This window comes from Astatotilapia calliptera, chromosome 3, assembly GCF_900246225.1.
Source record: "Astatotilapia calliptera chromosome 3, fAstCal1.2, whole genome shotgun sequence".
Lineage (NCBI taxonomy): Eukaryota > Metazoa > Chordata > Actinopteri > Cichliformes > Cichlidae > Astatotilapia > Astatotilapia calliptera.
Window position 1 is genome coordinate 42,781,381 of NC_039304.1, and position 17,393 is coordinate 42,798,773.

General features: G+C 42.6%; 1 protein-coding gene across 1 annotated transcript in view; it reads right to left on the reverse strand.

The window, feature by feature from the left end:
- Positions 1-17,393, reverse strand: part of LOC113019580 (NACHT, LRR and PYD domains-containing protein 3-like) — a 237,521-nt gene that overhangs the window by 202,383 nt on the left and 17,745 nt on the right. The window contains exon 7 of the mRNA XM_026163354.1: positions 16,138-16,311. Within this exon, the coding sequence (XP_026019139.1) occupies positions 16,138-16,311 (174 nt within the window). The remainder of the gene's footprint in view (positions 1-16,137; positions 16,312-17,393) is intronic.

Genomic DNA, 17,393 nt, shown 5'->3' on the forward strand with positions numbered 1-17,393 from the left:
AAAGCCAGGTCACCCATCTTGTGAGCCTGTTACCATCATGCACCATGGTATGGTCATTCAACTAAAATTAAACCCTCCAGACGTCAGTGAAACAAAGCGGACGTTCTAAATCATCGAAGAAGTTCTTAGGAAGTGAGGATGACCATCACCCTGTAAAGCTAAAGAGAAGTCAGAGGTGTGATGAGGACATCTACACGGTTAGAAGGGGGAGGGTGTAGCCCTGTCTGCAATTATTCGGGCTTGCAGTATAAAGAAAAAGTGTACTGTAATAAAAAATGGTTAAACTATAAATAGTTGATAAAACGTTTAAAAATCATATGCTTTGGTACAAATGTATTTCATTTACAGTTAAGAGTCCAATAAGTAAAAGGGTTTCATGATTTAGAGTTCATTTTCTGTGCACACTAAATATGTTGGGGTGTAACCTAAGTTTATTTACCCATCTAGTGTCAGTTATCTCAATATGGTATTGTCATTGGTTGTTGTGCTGACAAGCCAGTCAATGTCACTCTTCTCTGTTATGGGGGCGGGACAAGTGGTAAGGTTTGTGTGAATCTGTGGGAGCGGACACAGAAGCTAAGTCCGAAGAGAGAGATGTCGTAAGGCAAACGTGGTGTGGATTTTGCATCTAAGTGTGTCATTGAGGTCGACTACCCGTGGTCCTGATAGTACTTATTTGTGATCTGCAAGAGGTAAATGAGACTGTGTGCCTTGACATTTGTACTGTAACTATTCGTTATAGTGATATAATATCGTGATATGTGATGCTAACTAGCGACTTGCTAATTAGCGCAACTTACCGCGTTATGTGCTGTGATACCATGCTGTATGTTTAGCTCTGTGATTTTCAGCAAAGCATGCTAATGCTAAATCGTTATGTGATAGCATTTGGTATTGTAGCTCAAGTGTTTTAATGTGTTTAGAAGCCGAGGGACGCTCTGAAAGGAGAGGGAGAGAGAGGTTTCTGCCCGGATGGACCCTGCTGTTTTCTTACCCCTGACTGTCTTCACTACTGGTGAACTAACTGCCCGTTTCTGATTGCCCCACTAACAAACTCATTGGACTCGTGAGTACTAACTGGAACTAAAGTGCACATATTTTGTTTATGGCTCAGTTTGAGTGAAGCGGCCATCAGTTTTAGGCCTCACCGCACCCGAACTTCGAATCAGGCCTGCAACAAGCACCGTGCTACAGGTGTAGTGTGGACAGGTTAAAGTGTGTGTGTGTGTGTGTGGGCCCACTGTTACACAATCGGTTTAAATTGAGTAAGTGTGTAGTTGATCCAAGTTATTATCAAAGGTTGAAATTCATCCATGTTAAAGGTGTGAGCTGTTGTAGCTGAAATAACAGTTGGCACCTAAGAAGGAGGTATTTTGTGTTGATAATCTTTTATTTAAAATCCATGTAGTCATTTTTACAGTATTTTTGTTTGTTTATTTGAATTCAATTCATTTTATAAAAGTAACTGTTTATTTTATTCATTTCTTTTGTCTAAATAAATACCCGGTGAGGGATAAATTTGTGTAAAATAAACTTGTGGTGGTCCTTATTATAGCAATTAGAGGGTATCAGGTATTATTATTAGTAGCACTACGAACCCAGGCCCAGTCTCATTGTACTATATACTCTAGCTTTACTATAGCTACGTGGGACCTGGGTTACAGACGTCTTTTGAGTGTCCAGTTGAATTAATTCTACTGGCTCTCATGGTCATTTGTTATTATAGACATATTTTTCATGTTCATCCAGCTATTTAGTAAATTCTATCTATTTAGTAATATCCGTCAGCTATAAAATGTAATATAAATATAAAAATATCTAAATATCTCCTGTCCTTTATGTTTTAATGATGTAAGTCTGTTATCGTGTTACATTAGCATTCCTCACATATCAATGAGATGCTGTACAGTACAATCCTACTGTCACAGCAGAGGGATAACGACGGCTATTCAACATCGTTACACGACACATTCGAGCTGCATGATGCAGACAAAGTGACTAAATCATCTTTTTTGTGGTTTATTGTCTTCAAACCAGCAGACAAAGCCGATTGCAGAAGATGTCGGAGAAGAACTTCAGGCCGTGGACTGAAAAGGTATTTTTTTCTTGTTATCAAAAGACATTTGGAGTGGCAGCTTCTACAACTGGTTGTGCTGAAGTAAAGCTTACAGTCTAAGAAATCACAGTGTTGATATTCAGCACAAAGAGAAAAGCTCACTTGTTTGAATTTATTTACAGTCATAGTTTTATAAATTCTGACTGTAAACAGCTTTTACAGCTTTGATATTGTTTGACACTCGATATCAGGTGATAGGGTTTAATTTAAAGGTTTCTGTGTCCCAATGAGACATTTACACTGACCAGTGTCAGTTTAACTGTAACACATTCATTATTTAGATTCAACATTTCTAAGAGAAATAACTGAATGTAAAAAATGGCAGCCCGCAGGCAGGTTTATAGAGATATATGCATGCATTATGAAAGTTATGTATTCCAGATAATTGTTATTCATCTAGTCATGGCAGACCCAGCCCTTCCTCCCATATTTTGGGTGAATATCATATTTTTTGATGAATATCATACTTTTTATGAATATCATATTTTTATGAATATCATAATTTTCGTTACTTCCTTTATTACTTCCTTTATTACTTTATTACTTCCTAGGGCCCTAAATTTTTATTGGGGCCACAAATCACTCTGTTTGACATAAGGGGTATAATATCTCTCTCTGACATAATACAAATTAAAGTGCTGATGCTAGTGTTGATGGCAATGCCAAGGTGGATGTCAAATGCCGCTCTAGAAAGGCGGCTGTGGTATTTCAGAGGATGAACAAGATCTGGTCCTCCCTCAAGATCAAACTCCGCTCGCTTAATTCGATCGTGATCCCAGCCGCCATTTATGGCAGCGAGACTTCGAAGATGTCGGCCTGCATCAACACCAAGCTCAACGTCTTTCAGCAGCGATGTCTTCGCCGGATTCTGAAGATTGGAGAGGCTACGGCTGCTGTGAATACTCAGAATAACACCTCTGAGTGTAAACTGGATCACTTCTTGGAGAAGCTCACTGCGGTCGTGAGTTCTCAGAATCGGCTCTTTGAGCACAAGAATGACAACACCACTGAACATAAGTTTGGATAACATCATGGAGAAGCTCACGGCTCTCCAACGGGAGATTGAGAGACCAGTGTTGGACTGTTAGAACAGCTTTGAAATTCATATGAGTTGTTCGCACTAAAGTAAAAACCACCATCACTTCATGCGGAGACCCTGCGGATCCACCAGCTCAAGGCTGGAGCTGAACAAAACTCCCAGATAACGACTGTGTGTTGACTATTCTTCCCATTCCATGCAAGGCCACCTGGGTTGGCTGGAAGACTGTTTACTTAGCCTGGCAGGGCGAAGGACACTGTCTCAGCCGGACACACACACACACACACACACATACACTGATATGCACACACTCATCCCCCCTCCCTTTCCAAACGCCTTCGATGCCTGTGCCCTACCAGGGAAGATGGCGGTCGACTGGACCAGTGCAGACATGCTGCAGGACCAGATGCGCTGTCTACACCGGCTCTCTCTTACCATTTACCCGCCCCTGTTGTTTGTCTTGTGTTTCTATGGTGTATTGATAGTCATGTGCTTTTTGTGCTGAGGTGTTTTTTCTGTTATCAAACTGTTCTCCCACTAGGAGCTCAGTCTTTTGTTTTTTTGTTTTATTGGGGTTTTTTTTGTCCCGTTTGGATCTATAGCCATCAGAATTGTTGTCTTGAGGCCAAGAAAGATGCCAAGCGGATTTATTTTACCAAGTGGATCATCATGGCCTTGCCATATTGGTCCATTTGATTGACCTTTATTATAATTATGAATTTATTTTATTTTCAGTTGCAAACGGGACAGACATGACTGTGGGATAGGACAGGGGGAAAGAATGAAAGAAAGAGGGGGAGAGAAAGAAAGAAAACCAAAGGGGAGAAGAGACGGTGAGAAGGGGGGAAGAGAGAAAAAATAAAAACACCTGGGTCACCTGTATGGAGAAAAAAAAAACAGAGGAGACAGCAAACAACAAAGAGCAACATAATAATAGAAAAAAAAGCACCATCACAATAAACTAGCTAGCCATAGATATCAATAGTTACTAAATAATAAACGATATTGTGCAACACGCAAGATAGACAGCGCACAGTGTGCTTTGAGGCAGCAGCCAAGAAAGCTGTAGTCCGCGTCTGTGAATACCCATGTGTACACCTGTGTGCATACCTGTGTGGATCAGCATGCTTTCATTCCAAAGGTTTCTCCATGTAATGATCTGCTAGGGAGTGTGGGGAGCCACAGCCCTGTCCTTTATGGTATGAAGCAGGTATGGAGGAGATCAAAACTCCAGACATCCAGAGGCCCCCAGAACACAAGAGACCAAGGAAGACCCACAGAGGGGCAGCTGCGCCACTGTCCCAGTAAGAGCTGAGGAGAGTCCCAGATGAGGGCTCATTCAGCAGCCGTGGAGCAGAAGCCAGGGGGAGTTGCAGTGACGTGCCCGTGAGCTCCGCCGGCAGCCAGCTGTGCCTGAGTGACCGAGCCCCAGGCCGAGAGGCCGGGGGCACCCCACCTCCGAAATGGCCCGAGCGAGCCCCAATAAGCGGCCGCCAAGGGGTGAGCCGGTGTGTACCTGGACGCCCACCCCCAGATACAAAGAACCACCAACGCACCGACACCTGAGGGAGTCCGCCACCGGCAGGGGAAGTGGTGGTGGGTGGAGATAGGCCTCCAAACCTTGGAGGGCCTGAGATGTCCCCAGAGAGGTGGTGTCTGATACCCAACCTGACATATAGACACAGACATACAGGCACACACAGACACAAACATCCATTCCCACCCTCATGCTCTCATGTGCACTTCACACTCAACCAACGTGGAGACAGACATAAAGAGACGTTGTACACACGATCACACTCCCCAAGCGTACTCTACGAACCGGGTCTAGGTACCCTTGCCCCTGGAGGGGGGAACCGCACCCAGACCCAGGTGGTGTTACCCTTTTCCCTGCGGTGGGGAGAGGCAGACCGCCCCGACTCCGCAGCAGCAGGGAGGCCCCACACCCCAGACCGCAGCCGGACGGCCAACTCCTCCTGTCTTACTGACGTTTAGAAGGAGGCTGTTCCTCTGGCACCAGTTCTCCAGATTCCTAATCTCCTTCAGGTAGGCCGTCTCGTTGTTATCAGAGATCAGGCCCACCACGACGTTGTCGTCAGCAAACTTGATGATGGTGGTGGAGCTGGTAGTGGCCACGCAGTCATATGTGTACAGAGAGTACAGCAGGGAGCTCAGAACACACCCCTGGGGGGCTCCAGTGCTGAGAGTGGTGGAGGCTGAGACATGTCCGCCCATCCTTACTGCCTGTGGTCTGCCAGTTAGGAAGTTGGAGATCCACTGACACATAGATGAGCTGAGTCCCAGATGCTCCAGCTTGGTGGTGAGTGTGGAGGGAATTATGGTGTTAAATGCAGAGCTGTAGTCTATGAAGAGCATTTTAACATAATTCCCCCTTCTAGTGTCCAAGTGAGTGAGTGATGTGTGGAGGAGATGAGAGATGGCATCGTCTGTGGAACGATTTGGACGGTAAGCGAACTGTAGTGGGTCCAGTGTGTCTGGTAGTGAAGAAATGATGAAGTCTCTGACCAGGCGTTCAAAGCACTTCATCACTACTGAGGTGAGGGCTACAGGGCGATAGTCATTGAGAGAAGCAGGGTGGGGTTTCTTTGGGACAGGAACAATGATGGACTCTTTGAAGCATGTGGGGATCACCGACTGAGATAAAGAGATGTTGAATATCTCAGTGAACACAGGAGCTAGCTGGTATGCGCAGTCTCTTAGGATACGACCTGGGATGCCGTCTGGTCCTGCTGCTTTCCTGGTGTTCACTCTCTTGAAGGCTCTCCTTACTTCATGCTCGGAGATGACGAGCACGTTTCCGGTGCTGGCAGTATCTTCCTGTCTGCAGCCGTTAGCGCCGCTAGCATTAGCATCGTTGGAGTCCTTAGCTGCAGCCTCGAAGCGAGCATAGAAAGTGTTCAGCTCGTCTGCCAGAGTCACGGCCGCGTTCGTCATACCGGTTGTTGGTGCTTTATAGTCCGTTATTGTCCTTAGTCCCCGCCACAGGCTCCTAGAGTCACTCTGTTGGAGTTGTGACTCTAGTTTCCTCCCGTAGCGCTGCTTCGCCTCTTTCACCGCCCTCCGCACGTTATATGTTTTTTTCCACACAATTTTAAATATAAGCTAGATATATTTCTACTAATGAAATTAGTTGCTAATAGCAACGGGGATGAGTCAGTGAGTCAGTTTGGCTTGTGAATCATGATTCATGAGTCAGTAAAGTGATTCTCGAGTATTGAACGATTCGTTCATGATTCGCACATCACTATTACCAGTGACTCAGCAGCACGGCTCATTTAAACTCTTTTATGTTCTCAGTCCAGAAATGAAGCAGGTTTATTAGTTTCTTACAGTCCTCCTGTCTGTAAGAGGTGACTGGTCGTCCACACAGCAGCTCTGCTTCATGCAGGTTTCCATGCTTTACCTGAATAGGTGTTATAATTACACACAGGGAAACAGTTAAAGATGATCATTCTTCTGCTGCTTCAGTCAGAAGAACCTGCAGCTTTAACTGTGCAACTGTTTCCAGCTGTTTCACGATAAATGTGTCACATTAGACAAAGTAAAGCACAGATTAGCTCCAATATGGCCGCATCACCACTTAATACAAGGAAGCTGTTCAGCTGTTCACTCAAAACCCTTCATACAACACGTCTCATTATTTTGTGTTTGCTATCAAACACACACTGATGAACTTGGTGTTCAGTAGCTTGCTCAAGGACACTGTTACGACTGTTGTCGTAATTATATGTAAATTTGAGTGTGCAGGCGCTCCTCCGTGGTTGGTGCATCCAGGGTGGATGGCTCACACCGATTGGCTAAGGACCAGGAGGCAGCGGATAAGAAGAGACCGCCAGGGACTGCCATGTCATTCATCCTCGGCCCAACCCAACCGGCAGACCGTTCACTGTGTCACTATGTTGGTTAATGTAAGAGCATGTAGGGGTGAACCACCTTTTTGTTTGATCAGTTTTCTCCTGTTTTTGTTAGGCAGTGATTGTCGTTTTGAGTTAGTTCTTTTGTGTAGGTAAGTTGTGTTTATTCCTGAGATAGCCTACCTTTTGTTTGTTGTTTTGGCCTTGGGTTCACCTGAAGTTATGATATGCTCCCTTCCTTTGTTTAACTGCAATCATTGTAAATGAATCACTGTCACAAAATATTAAGTGTGTGACGTGCTGCTTGGGGTTGGACGGGGATGGATCACCCTTTATGTTGTGGTCTGGCCGCGCCTAAACAGGCCATAACAACACTTTGGCACAAAGACTAGAACAGCCAGTAATCAAACTACCAACCCTCTGATTAGTAGATCACCTGCTCTGCTACACCCAGTATAACCTGACAGCCTTCAACAATCACAGAGAGGCTGGATATCAAAGTTTCCATCATGTTTGTCGTCTGTACTGGGACTCATGTAGCATCTCTCTTTGAGCACTCAGTGCTTTAAACAGTGAATCACATTTTAACCAGCAGCCTTCACACCACACATGACACAGACATGGAAACTTCAAACCCTCAGACTGAAGACACCATCATAAATAAATAGATTCTGATTAAGATGAATAACTGGAACAGTTTTCTGTGGTTTATTCTGTTCCTGTCATAAATAAGAATCTGGCATAACTTTGTTCTCCTTCCACATGTTTAAGGAGGAAGTTAAGAAGAGTGAGTGAGTCGTCTTCCTCAGTGGTCCCAACACCAGGCAGCAGCCTCATATTTTTAAAAACCCAGCACACTGCTTCAGAAACACTGAGTCGAGCACAGAGTCATTTGATCAGTGAGGTCTGAAGCTTCACTCAGTACATCACTGCTTCAGGACCTGATTGAGAGGTTTATAAGGACGTGGATCATTGGTGGTGATGTTGTGTGAGAGATGGTGAACCATGGGGAACATAAATAAAAAAACAAGCCATCAGCAATTCTACAATTCTAAAACCTACATAATACACTATACATATAGTTATATTTATATACAGGGAGTGCAGAATTATTAGGCAAATGAGTATTTTGTCCACATCATCCTCTTCATGCATGTTGTCTTACTCCAAGCTGTATAGGCTCGAAAGCCTACTACCAATTAAGCATATTAGGTGATGTGCATCTCTGTAATGAGAAGGGGTGTGGTCTAATGACATCAACACCCTATATCAGGTGTGCATAATTATTAGGCAACGTTCTTTCCTTTGGCAAAATGGGTCAAAAGAAGGACTTGACAGGCTCAGACAAGTCAAAAATAGTGAGATATCTTGCAGAGGGATGCAGCAGTCTCAAAATTGCAAAGCTTCTGAAGCGTGATCATCAAACAATCAAGCGTTTCATTCAAAATAGTCAACAGGGTCGCAAGAAGCGTGTGGAAAAACCAAGGCGCAAAATAACTGCCCATGAACTGAGAAAAGTCAAGCGTGCAGCTGCCAAGATGCCACTTGCCACCAGTTTGGCCATATTTCAGAGCTGCAACATCACTGGCGTGCCCAAAAGCACAAGGTGTGCAATACTCAGAGACATGGCCAAGGTAAGAAAGGCTGAACGACGACCACCACTGAACAAGACACACAAGCTGAAACGTCAAGACTGGGCCAAGAAATATCTCAAGACTGGTTTTTCTAAGGTTTTATGGACTGATGAAATGAGAGTGAGTCTTGATGGGCCAGATGGATGGGCCCGTGGCTGGATTGGTAAAGGGCAGAGAGCTCCAGTCCCACTCAGACGCCAGCAAGGTGGAGGTGGAGTACTAATGACATGGCCTCCTTGTTCACCTGATCTGAACCCCATTGAGAACCTGTGGTCCATCATCAAATGTGAGATTTACAAGGAGGGAAAACAGTACACCTCTCTGAACAGTGTCTGGGAGGCTGTGGTTGCTGCTGCATGCAATGTTGATGGTGAACAGATCAAAACACTGACAGAATCCATGGATGGCAGGCTTTTGAGTGTCCTTGCAAAGAAAGGTGGCTATATTGGTCGCTGATTTGTTTTTGTTTTGTTTTTGAATGTCAGAAATGTATATTTATGAATGTGGAGATGTTATATTGGTTTCACTGGTAAAAATAAATAATTGAAATGGGTATATATTTGTTTTTTGTTAAGTTGCCTAATAATTCTGCACAGTAATAGTCACCTGCACACACAGATATCCCCCTAAAATAGCTAAAACTAAAAACAAACTAAAAACTACTTCCAAAAACATTCAGCTTTGATATTAATGAGTTTTTTGGGTTCATTGAGAACATGGTTGTTGTTCAATAATAAAATTATTCCTCAAAAATACAACTTGCCTAATAATTCTGCACAGTAATAGTCACCTGCACACACAGATATCCCCCTAAAATAGCTAAAACTAAAAACAAACTAAAAACTACTTCCAAAAACATTCAGCTTTGATATTAATGAGTTTTTTGGGTTCATTGAGAACATGGTTGTTGTTCAATAACAAAATTATTCCTCAAAAATACAACTTGCCTAATAATTCTGCACTCCCTGTAGGTTATAGTATGTTATATATAAATGTACCTGTCCACTGGTTAATAACGTAATCACATGGAGGCAGGGACCTCATAGCACAAGCAATCTCACAATCTGCTTTACCTTATTATATATGTTTTTTATTTGTATTAATAAAAACGTTCAAGAAGTCACCAGCAGAGGGAGAACACAGCATGGCACATGTTTAATTAAACAAGTAAGGTTGATCTAAATCAGACCTTCCCAAAGTGTGGCACCCTTGGGGGGTGGCGCGCAGAGCCATTGCAGGGGGGGACGCTTGGACAGTGCTAGCACGGGTTCCGACACAAACGCAAAGCAGGATATGAAGCATCGCTGAATATGTTTCCAAACCAACTTCCTTCTAAGCCAAAGACTAGAAAATATGGTGAAGCAAATCTGCCCTTTGGCTTCACCTGCACAAGTGCTGAGGTAGGTCTCCCTGCAGGATTGGTCTTTCCTTCGTTGGGAGCAGCGCTGGGCTCTTCAAATCACGGACAAACAGTATCCCACATTCTTTATCTTTAGTTCACAAACACTTCTTGTAATGAATAATTACTGACATTTTGGATATGTTTGCTCTTTATACAGTAAAGTTACAGTGGGATACAAATAACATCAGGCTGATCCTGCCACGATTTATTCCCCCTGTCTAAATCACGGACAAACAGTATCCCACAGCTGTTTATGTTTTTAAACCCATTTTGCACACAGAGGCATTTTTTTGAAAAATGTATTGATGGCAATGTTGAATATTATTAAACAGGGAAAAAAAACAACTGCACGTAAAATAATTACACTGTGATGCCTCTGCCTTTGTAAATGGAGGGACAGTAACTGCGTGTCTATATGTAAGCCTGTAAAACCTGAAGATAGAGACAAAATACTGTTAATCTTGCATTCTGCAATTCATCTCATGTAAACAATAACGTGGCGCACAGCATGACGTGAAAAAAGGCACATACCTTTGCATTCCTCGTCCACACGTAAACGCAAAAAAAGGAATTTTTAAAAAATCTCAGTTTTCGGTGATTCAAAACGCCGTTTACGTGTGGACGAAACAGCTGCGTTTTCAAAAATACCCGTGTAGGTGTGGACGTAGCGTAACAGACTTAGTAGTTTATTTTATTACTACCTGTAATTTATTGCAGTTTACTTGTATTTGTGTAATTGTTTACTAATTATTTGAGGTGTGAAATATTTAGTATAGGGGGTGTTTGCCCAGGGCACCAAAAAGGGTAGCCCGCCACTGCCTCTGCCTCACATGTAGACACAGCTACAGGTGGCCTGATTTTCTCCATCATTCAGCTCTGTGCCCCAGTCAGCATCACTGTGTGCTACCAGTGTCAGTGTTTCTGCCCTTGTCCTTTAACACTACACTCAGCACATGCTCAGCTGTTATCAAGTGTTGTACTTTTGCTTCAGGCAGGCACTGTGCTAGATCATCTACTATAGATCAGGTCTGGTACATGTTGTTAGATAAGTGTAGCTGCCTATCATGTCCTGGTGTTTCTCTGGGTCAGCAAGTTCTGTATCACCATCAGAGGTTGGTTCACATGGAGGTGATCCACCCCTGCAGTCAGACAGTATTTCCAGTAACTGTGTTATGTGCCTCACTGGTTCATCTTGGTTCAGCCTTCTGTCAGTGTGAAGTCACTCAGATGTTTAAGTCTGCTAAACTCTGTAATCTTCACTGTGTCCCTTTCACAGAGTTCAGTAAGTCCCCGTTATTCACAGTATAAATCAGATCATCAGCCCAGAGAACAGCTGATCAGCAATCAATGATGCATCACCTGACCTCCTGTGGTGAGAGTATGCAATAATACAATGTAAGATTTTTACATTGAACACTTCCAGTCATGGAAATTGTCTGTTGGAAGGATCTGTTTGACATTGCTTTCTTGTATTGGTTTGCTTTCTTCATTAGAGTTCCTCATAAATGTCCAAATTATTCTTCTAATGAGGCTATCGACCATGTTTTCAGTCAGTTCTTTTGGAAGAATCCATCGCCCTTTGAAATCGTTACGTTTCTTTGAATTCTTCAAATGCACCTGAACTCCAGCTGGTATTTTTATTGGATTTTGCAGCTATTTATGGTCATCAATTCATCCCTGGAAACCTATTAACCTGTACAACAATGAGGGCTGTATTGCTGGCTAATCCCAAAAGGTTGATTCTGTTCATCTGGACGTTTTCAGCGGGAGAAATGTTTGGTCACTGTTCCAAGTGACTTCTTCAGTCTCAGCTGACTGCAGGTTTCCAACCCTATAAACAGCACATTTGCACAATGACTTAAACTAGCAACAGTGGCACCTAATATATATTAAACTAATATAATACATATACATATATAATACATACTGATGATGAAGAAACTGAGCTCACAGTCCATTGTTCATTCAGTGAACTACTACTCAATTTATTTTGGGCCTCAGAAATGCTCACTTTGGTTGTACATCACTTATTGTCAGCAACAGAGCTCATTCTGCTTTGTGGACATACACACATATGACATAACTTCCTTTTTTTTGATGCAGCATTTGATCAAATTAGAGCTGCATAAACCAATGAAACAGCTTCTAAAAGTTTGAAACCACATGCATTATGATCCCTCAATACAATCATATTCTGCTCAGAACATTCAAAACTATTGAGCCAATATTTTCAGCTTATATATATGAAACATTTTCAAATGATGAGCTTCCAACAATGAGTAAAACAGTAAAAGTATGTCGAGAGTTTGGAAACATCACATTAAGAAAGAGAAAAACAACATTTGGATTCATTTTAATGAGCTCAGACTTGTGGAAAATGCAGAAGAGCTGGTTGTGAACTGAGCTTCAGAGAAACACAACATACTGATATTCACTGTGAAGCTTTGAGTGGAAAAAAACAGAAAAACAACACGTGGATCCTGGAATAATGGGAGCTTCCATCTTTAAAGGACTGAAGAGGAAGAAGTTTACAAGGAATCATTTAGAACAGTTTAAAACATCAACTGATTGAATTCATGAATCTGAAAACGTGTTTCTGAGTGAAATAGAGACATGTACAGACTGAACTATCTGTTCAACAGTCAGAGTGTTTCTCTAAAAGGAGGACACTCTTTACACTCCACTCAGCACAGGGACACTGAGGAGCCAAAACCTAATTTTAATCCAGGATAAAGAGTTTGAGTGAATGTGGTGTTGAAGGTGTGGAGGTGGATCAGAGTGTCAGAGGAGACTCTGTAGAAGGACAGAGTGCCAGCAGGACAGTCCACATACACTGCTACTCTGTTAGAGACACAGGAGGAGGAGGAGGAGGTTGGTGTTGATCTCTTATTGTGACAGGCAGAATGAGGACCATCATCAGAGCAGTAAAGACTCCAGGACTGATCATTGTGTCCAAACATACAGTCATAACTGTTTCCTTTCCTTTTGATTCTTCTGTAACTCACTGATATATCAACCCTTCCTCTCCACTCAACCTCCCAGTAACAGCGACCAGTCAGACCATCTCTACATAGCAGCTGAGCATCAACACAACCAAACCTGTCTGGATGATCAGGATATGACTGAACCTCCTTAACATGTGTCACCTTCCTGTTGCTGTCAGACAGTTGGAGGTTTGTGTGCACTGTGTTTGTGTCGATTGTGAGTTGACAGGAATCTGATGAGAGAACAAACACAATCCAGCTGCAGTTATTGATCCATCATCTGTTCATTTCTTTGATGATGACTCCTGACATCAGAGATTTGAATGAATGATGTGACAGTTTGAAGATGGTTGAATGTGTTCTGCTTTGTTTTCATGAATCACATTAAAAACACACTTACACTTCCGCAGACCTGGTGTCAACCATCGTTCTCCAGCAGGCTCCACCCTGAAAGGAGGAGGGGGGTCAGACCAGCACAGTCTCTTTCAGCATGCACACATGGACATTACATGGCTCTCATACACAGACTGTTAGACACTGACAAAGGAACAGTCCAACATTTTTACAAATATACTTCAATCCATCAAACTGCTGCATTTGGCTGGGGTCCACGTCACTACTGGAAGCAGGAGGGGATACCTAAACCTTACAAATCACATATTAATAAGTGCCATTGCCAGAAGGTTTGCAGTGTCTCCAAACATGATCTCAAGATTATGAAAACAATTCTAGGGAATGGGCAGTTACTCAATGAGAGCTGGAAAGGGCAGCAGAAGGATTTAACCCATCAGCAGAACCTGTATCTGCTTCTTTGTGCAAGAAAGAACATGATGAGCACTTCCACAGCCTTGCATATTACATCCAGCAGGCTACTGTTGTCTTTGGCCAGACAATCAGAAACAGACTTTATGAGAGTGGCCTGAGGGCCTTACATCCTCTAGTGGGCTTGGTGTTCACTATGGAACTTTCCTGGCTATTCTGGGATTCAGAATCCCAGAATTTCCAGGTCCACCACTAGTGTCCTGTGCTTTTCACAGATGGGAGGTTGACCCTGAAAATATTTGAAGGGATCTGGAAAAGCCCTAGAGAATGTCATGCTTTCTGTAAAATCATTAAACATCGTGGAACAGTAGTAGTCCTGGAAAGCATATTCATGGAGGGGTGCACAGACCTCTAAACGCTGGGAAAAGCAGCCAGACTTCCATTAGGTATCAGGATCGAATCCTTGGATTCATTGTTAGACCCAACACTGGTGCAATGGGTCTAGGGTTCTTCCAGTTACATGACAAAGGCTAACCTCATGAGGGAATAGCAGGCATGCAGTTCCTGGAGGTTAAAGGAATTGATACCACTGACTGGCCCACACACTTGCCCAACTTTGTCAGCCATGCATACAAGCATATGGGAGCCATAGAAACTATTACGTGTGATTTTGAATTTTTGCAATTAAATTTTGGCAAAATGCTTGCTGCATAATCTTTTCGCTGTGATTTCCTTTGTGGTAATAGTAAAAAATATCAATGGTGGAAAGAGGAATAAAAGACGCCATTTATGTCCACAGTGGAAAGAGGAGTAAAAGAAGTAATTTATGTCCACGGTAAGCGACTATCTTTGAACAGAGGTGGTGGCTTAAGACACCAACTGTCTGCCATGTATAATCCAGTTTTGAGATCCCTTCCCAGACGCCTTAATGCCCACTCACATCCTGGGCCATCTGACCTCAGGAAATCACATGTCAGGTGGGGCCAGGTTTCACAATGAGCTCACTCGAAACCTTGGCTGATTGTGACCCACACCCATTTTCACACCTTGGCTCATGTGATTTGGTAGAAGATCATTAGGGGGTCCATTGTCCCTCTCGGTGGATTACTCCCATAGAGCCTAAATCTGGGACTCACCACCATTTTACCCTGGAACTAAAGAAGCGTCTTGGATGAGAGGTGAAACGTCTTCAAGCAACTTAAAGAAGTCCAGACGCTTTTCTTTGCAAGCTCCTTTGACTACGATGACCTGGATGACTGAGAACCTTCACAGACACAAAGAAGTGGTAATTGTGCTACTTCAGGCCAAACCATGGGATTTTTTTTTTTGTAACTTAAACGTTATTTGTAATGTCTAAACAGGTAAACAGGTAAACCAGGTAATGTATTCTGAAATTACAAAGCATTAAGGAATCATATTTGTGTCCTCTGGTTTTTGTGAAAGGTGGCCCAGTGAATTTGCTAAGCCCATATATATATATATGTATATATATATATATGAAAAAGAATATAAAATGACTGCTTACAGACATTATATACACACAGTACGTTTAGTGCGTTATAAACGAATTTATCAATACTGGAAAAATGTATCTGAAGCTGTGTGATTGTTATGATTAACAGGTGGACTCAAAGAAGTCCAGACGCTTTTCGTTCCAAGCTCCTTAGACTGTGATGGTTTGTGTTCATACATCAAAAAACTGTCAATGTGGCTCGATCAAGGCTCAAGAGTTGGCAGTTCGTCTTGTAACCGGAAGGTTGCTGGTTCGAGCCCCGGCTCGGACAGTCTTGGTCGTTGTGTCCTTGGGCAAGACACTTCACCTGCCGCCTACTGGTGATGGCCAGAGGGGCCGATGGCGCGATATGGCAGCCTCGCTTCTGTCAGTCTGCCCCAGAGCAGCTGTGGCTACAACTGTAGCTGCCTCTACCAGTGTGTGAATGTGAATGAATAGTGGAATTGTAAAGCACTTTGGGTGCTTAGAAAAGCGCTATATAAATGGGGGTGATCAAGAAGAAATGCTCAGTATATCATTGAAAGTGGAAGGGTAAGCCCCCATTGGCCTATACCTATTGCTGATTCATGGTCACCTGATCCAGTCCTTAAAAATGGAGTGTGGATTTCCCAACTGCCTTGCATTCCACCATTGTATTTTATAAAATTATATGTTATATAAATATTTAGATATATTTAAACTACAGTTTATGTTCCTAGCAAATCAAAAATGTTCCTGTGTAATTCTTTATGTAATGTCTGAATGAAAAAACAAACAGAAATTAAAGAAAATGTTTCCAGCTCTTCCTCTTTTCTTACACATTCTCTCAATACCTGAGAGTGTCCAGACTCCAGCGTTGATCCTTCAGTCCAGCCGACAGCAGCCTCATTCCGGACCAGCCTGGATGATTGTAGCTCAGGTCCAGCTCTCTCAGATGGGAGGGGTTGGAGCTCAGAGCTGAGGCCAGAGAAGTAAAGCCTTCCTCTGTGATGAGACAGCCGGAAAGACTGTAGAAATGCAAAACAATAATTCATCTGTCAACACTGCATGAAAGGATTGTTTTATTTGCGTTTCTGATTTTTGCTTCTCTAGTTTTTTAGTTTTTTTTTTTTTCAAATACAGTGCCACCCCTCTGTTTGATTCACTTCAGCTTCATTTGGAACAAATAATACTCGCTCTCTCAGGTTGTTTAACAATACATACCTATTCCTGATACCACAAGAGAGCCTGCACTCAGAAAGTAAATATGCTATTATGTGATCGCATAATAAGGCTTGATCATTCAGGACTTTGTGAATAAAGATTTTTATTAGTCTGAATTTAACATTAAGCCACTTAATAGCAGCTTTTATGGGAGGAATATGATCTCTCTTCTCTCTATATATACTCTTAATGTAGCATTTTGGAGCACCTGAAAACATCTGAGGGAGCTTTTAGAATAATCCTAAAAATAATGAATTACAACAGCCCAACCTCAAAGTGACAAATGCTACTATTTTCCCAGCACCACTCTGAAACAGAATGGTTTTTATTTTAGTACCATTGGTTGGATGAAAACCCACCCTGCCCTACTTGGCACCAGTATAATCCTAGTGTCAGTCCCAAGCCTGGATAAATAGGGAGGGTTCCATCAAGAAGGACATCTGACGTAAAATCTTTGCTATATTAAAACATCCAGATGATCAAGAATTTCAATTCAAGTTAATTCAATTCAATCGAGATGCTTTATATTGTAAAGTAGACCCTACAATAATACATACAGAGAAAAACCCAACAATCATATGACCCCCTATGAGCAAGCACTTTGGCGACAGTGGGAAGGAAAAACTCCCTTTTAACAGGAAGAAACCTCCGGCAGAACCAGGCTCAGCGAGGGGCAGCCATCTGCCACAACTGGTTGGGGTGAAAGAAAGAAGACACGGCAAAAGATATGCTGTGGAAGAGAGCCAGAGATTAATAACAAGTATTTTTTAGTGCAGAGAGGTCTACACTGAGAAAAGGGCATGTTGGATTTACTTAATTCAATAGTGGACATTTGTTGCACACAACTGTTTTGCTTTGGCAGAAACTTAAATAACTGAGTTAAATC